Source organism: Bos taurus, chromosome 22 (genome assembly GCF_002263795.3).
Source record: "Bos taurus isolate L1 Dominette 01449 registration number 42190680 breed Hereford chromosome 22, ARS-UCD2.0, whole genome shotgun sequence".
Classification (NCBI taxonomy): Eukaryota; Metazoa; Chordata; class Mammalia; order Artiodactyla; family Bovidae; genus Bos; species Bos taurus.
The window spans coordinates 13292100-13296412 of NC_037349.1; the positions used below are offsets into that span (position 1 = coordinate 13292100).

Below are 4313 nucleotides of genomic sequence, written 5' to 3' on the forward strand. Positions count from 1 at the left end.
AAAGTCATGCCCTTGTTTCTAGGAAACATCACATTTAAGTGTAAAGGAACATCATGTCTGCAGTTTCCTCTCAAATGGGTCAAAAAAATTAAGCAATAGGAAAATATTAACATTTGGGAACTCGAAGTGAAATGTTTACGGGAATTACTTATACTTGTTTTGTAACTTTTCTGTAAAGTTTGAATCTTTTAAGAAGAAAAGTTAATAAAATTAATGGGGTCACTTACGGAGAGGAAAAAAAAATTGTACTAAGACACCAGTAACATTTAGACGAGCAGTGAAAAATAAAAGGAAGAACGTTAAAAGATGAAGTCGAAAGGACTGCAAATAGTCACAAAGGAAAGCACAGCTTCTGTGCTCTTCTGCACCGTGAAGTTTTAAGAGACAGCTGCTCACGCGCGGCATCGACTAAGCCAAGCCCACGAAACCCAATAGCGAAAGCATAGCCGAGCTCCCGCCGACTCCGCCATGTTTTCCCAGTGAGCATGTGTGCGCATACGTGCATACGTCCCAACCAATCGGTGCCCACGTCGGCGACTCGTTCACTACCGGGGCGGGGCGGCCTTCTACACAGGCGCGGGGTTGGGCGGGCCTTCTTCCTTCTCGCCGAACGCCGCCAACATGGTGAGTATCGCCGGTGCGGGCTCCATGTCTGACCCCTATGCCGCTCCAGCTTTGCCTGGGCTGGGGGCCGGAGGCGAGCAGCGGCGCTCAGTGGATGTTAGGTATCGTGCAGTGAGGTTCCCCGGGTGGGCAAGACACAAGAGTTGGGAGCTTTCAGGATGCGCGCCCGAGGAGCGCGTGGAGGACCGGGCCGGGCGCTCGCTGGGCCACGCGAGCGCGCTCTGGCCGCCTCCGCCGTATCGTTGCGGCGGCCAGTCGCCTAGCCCGCCCGCCGGGGCCGAAGCAGGGCAGGGCATGGTGGTCTGGCCGTGCTGGCTTCGTAGACGGGGAGGCCAGCGGGAGACTGACTTGCCACCGTTCCCTCTGTGGATTTCGTCCATCCTGGTTGTTCCATGGCACTTAGGCGTGTTCTCCTCAACATTCTTTTTTCCTGTTTTTAGCCGCACTATCTTTAAATTGCAAAGACTGGCAAACTGGATCGTATTTTTAATCAATCTCGCTGTTCTCTCTCCTCCCGCCTCCCAATTTTAGGTGTTCAGGCGCTTCGTAGAGGTTGGCCGGGTGGCCTACGTCTCCTTTGGGCCTCATGCCGGGAAGCTGGTCGCGATTGTAGATGTTATTGATCAGAATAGGGTAAGTGTAAGGAAAAGTGTCACGGCTTCACATGGCAGTGTAGACGACAATGGTAATGGTTTCAGCGGCCCTTTTAAGATAGGAGTACTATGGGTGGTAGTTTTAATTAAACAGCCAGCGCAGATAGGGGTTACAGAGCAGAGGCCTGAATTGACCTGTATTACTGGGTTTGAGTAATACTTCTGTCTCTTAAACTAGGCAGTTTTAGACTAAAGGTGAGCTAAAACAGGCGAGATGTAAATCACTATGTTCAAAGCGAGTTTGGAACAAAGCCATAGAAAGCCCTGTTTCCTGTTGTCACTTATTGAGCACCACAAACTTAGGAATTGAGCAGATAGTTTTTTGTGGGAAATGGAAATATTAAATACAAAATTATATGTTGGGTTCTGTGCTTAACTATTACTGCTAAATCTTTTTAACCTTTAAGAAAGCATTTAAATATAAGAATTTGATGATTCTGAAAAGACTAATATGTAGGATATCTGCATTTTGAATACTGTTACATTTTTATACTGAGGTCATTGATCATATGTCTTCTAGGCTTTGGTGGATGGACCTTGCACTCAAGTAAGGAGACAGGCTATGCCTTTCAAATGCATGCAGCTCACTGACTTCATCCTCAAGTTCCCACACAGGTAACTATCCAACTATCACCCCTCCCATAGTTTTGTTAATACTAGTAAAAATTTGCTTAATTTCATTTAAAAATGTTGTTGGTTGTTTTGTTTTTCTCTTGAGAATATAGTAAGCAGTGTGAAAGTGAGAGCCATTTAGAAGAGAGATTTGCATTCTAAAAGTAGACAGACATTATTTACTTCTAAAATGCCCTGGGATCCGGTGGTTCTCTGGCTTTCCCTTTGTTCAAATTTCCCATTCTTTTTCTCTTGTACCCCTTTCTTTCAGGATTTGCACAACAAAGAACTTTCTATATGTGTAGTTCCCTGAACATGTGTTTGTCAATTTTAGCTTTAGAACAAAAAATACTAACATCGGTTGAACTTTTCATATGTGTTGGCTAATATTTAACTTATCATCTCCTTATGACAGCCACCAAAGAGGTTCTCTTCCTGGCTATTCATGAGCAATTAAGGCAGTCATTCTGTGATTCTTGACATGATGTAGGTCATGGAAGTTAAAAACCGATGTGTTGCTGTGTGGTGACAATTGTTTGCAATGTAACCTGTGCTATGACTGGTTTACTTTCTAAGCATACTGGATTTTGATGTTTGAAACAAATACCAAAGTGGTTACAATTCCATTTTACGGCATTTGAACACAAATCTTTAAGCATTACTGTACAGGATAAAACAAGGCATAAGGGACAACTACATTATTCTTTATGAAAAGGAAATTGCTTTTTGCTGCTGCTGCTGCTAAGTCACTCTATGTGACCCCAGAGACAGACGGCAGCCCACCAGGCTCCCCCGTCCCTGGGATTCTCCAGGCAAGAACACTGGAGTGGGCTGCCATTTCCTTCTCCAATGCATGAAAGTGAAAAGTGAAAGTGAAGTTGCTCAGTCGTGTCCGACTCTTCGCGACCCCATGGACTGCAGCCCCCCAGGCTCCTCCATCCATGGGATTTTCCAGGCAAGAGTACTGGAGTGGGGTGCCATTGCCTTCTCCAATTGCTTTCTACTCATCCACTATTTGAGTGATATATGCATATTATTGGAGGTGATTTTTAAGCCCAGAAAGTGGAGTGGTTGGCATATTTTTATTAAAAAGTTGTGTGTTTTGAGGATATAAGACATCCTGGCTTAGTGAACACTGTTGGAACAAGTAGAAGATAACATTGTGCCTTGTGCTGTTTTCTGTGGAGACACTACAACTGGAAGTAGAAAAAACAAGGGTTCTTGTGGCATTTTTCTTGTGCTTTTTCAGAGGATGAAAAGCTGTCCTTGAATCTGTGTGACCTCAGAGCTGATTTCTTAAATCTTTGTTCTTGTTTCTTTCTAGTGCCCGCCAGAAGTATGTCCGGAAAGCCTGGGAGAAGGCAGATATCAATGCAAAGTGGGCAGCCACAAGGTGGGCCAAGAAGATTGAAGCCAGAGAGAAGGTAATGATTTAGAGTTATTTGAAGTTGGACATGTTCTGATTTTGGAGGATTAGAAGGTGGTTTGACAGAGTTCTTTTTTTTTTTTTTTAACACAGAAAGCCAAGATGACAGACTTTGATCGTTACAAAGTCATGAAGGCAAGGAAAATGGTAAGTTTTTGTGATTGTTGTATTCCAGCCCTGAATTTATTTGTCTGGTAATTCTGTTTGCCTAAGTTTCTAGACCACAAAGTTGACATCATAGAAGTCTTAGATGGTATAAGGGTGGTCTCCTGTACCTACCTACATATCCATACATATAGGATGGGTAAGAGTTTTGTGTGCATATATAATGAACATTTTTATTGAAATTTTTCAGAGGAACAGACTAATCAAGATTGAAGTTAAGAAACTTCAAAAGGCAGCTCTCCTGAAAGCTTCTCCCAAGAAAGCCCTTGCTGCTAAGGGGGCAGCTGCAGTAGCTGCTGCTGCTGCCAAGGTTCCAGCAAAAAAGATCACCACTGAGGGTAAGAAGGCTCCAGCCCAGAAGGCTCCTGCCCAGAAAGCTGCAGGCCAGAAGGCAGCACCTCCTCCTAAAACTCAGAAGGGTCAGAAAGCTCCATCCCAGAAAGCACCTGCTCCAAAGGCATCTGGCAAGAAAGCATGAGTGCATAAGAGGCTATTCGAATCAGAATAAAAGTTCTTTTTGACATGTTGGCAAATTATTTAATCTGTGGATTAAAGTCTTCTTGCTGGGGCTGGGTTTATGAGGCTGATTGATGGTAGGATTGTTACTGTCCTCATTGGAGAAGGAATTCCCGAGTCCCACTCTGTCCAGACTCAGATACTATCAAGTCATCACACAAAGTCCTAAGTAATGTTCTTAGGGAAATCATAATTAGACCACTGGGTTAATTTTCTTTCCCTGTACAAATATACATCTCATAAATAACTAAAATCCCAGATGCTTCTGATGCTCAAGAGTAAATTTTCTTACAAAAATACACTGTAGGTAAACAAAT

At 43.8% G+C, this 4313-nt stretch overlaps 1 protein-coding gene across 1 annotated transcript; it reads left to right on the forward strand.

Moving 5' to 3' along the window:
* The first annotated feature begins 599 nt into the window (after positions 1 to 599).
* On the forward strand, positions 600 to 4010 carry RPL14 (ribosomal protein L14). The gene is given in 6 exon segments (NM_001034674.1): positions 600 to 624; positions 1156 to 1257; positions 1798 to 1892; positions 3214 to 3313; positions 3409 to 3462; positions 3671 to 4010. Coding segments are annotated over 6 exon segments (642 nt in total). The 5' UTR covers positions 600 to 621; the 3' UTR covers positions 3959 to 4010.
* The last annotated feature ends 303 nt before the right edge of the window (positions 4011 to 4313 follow it).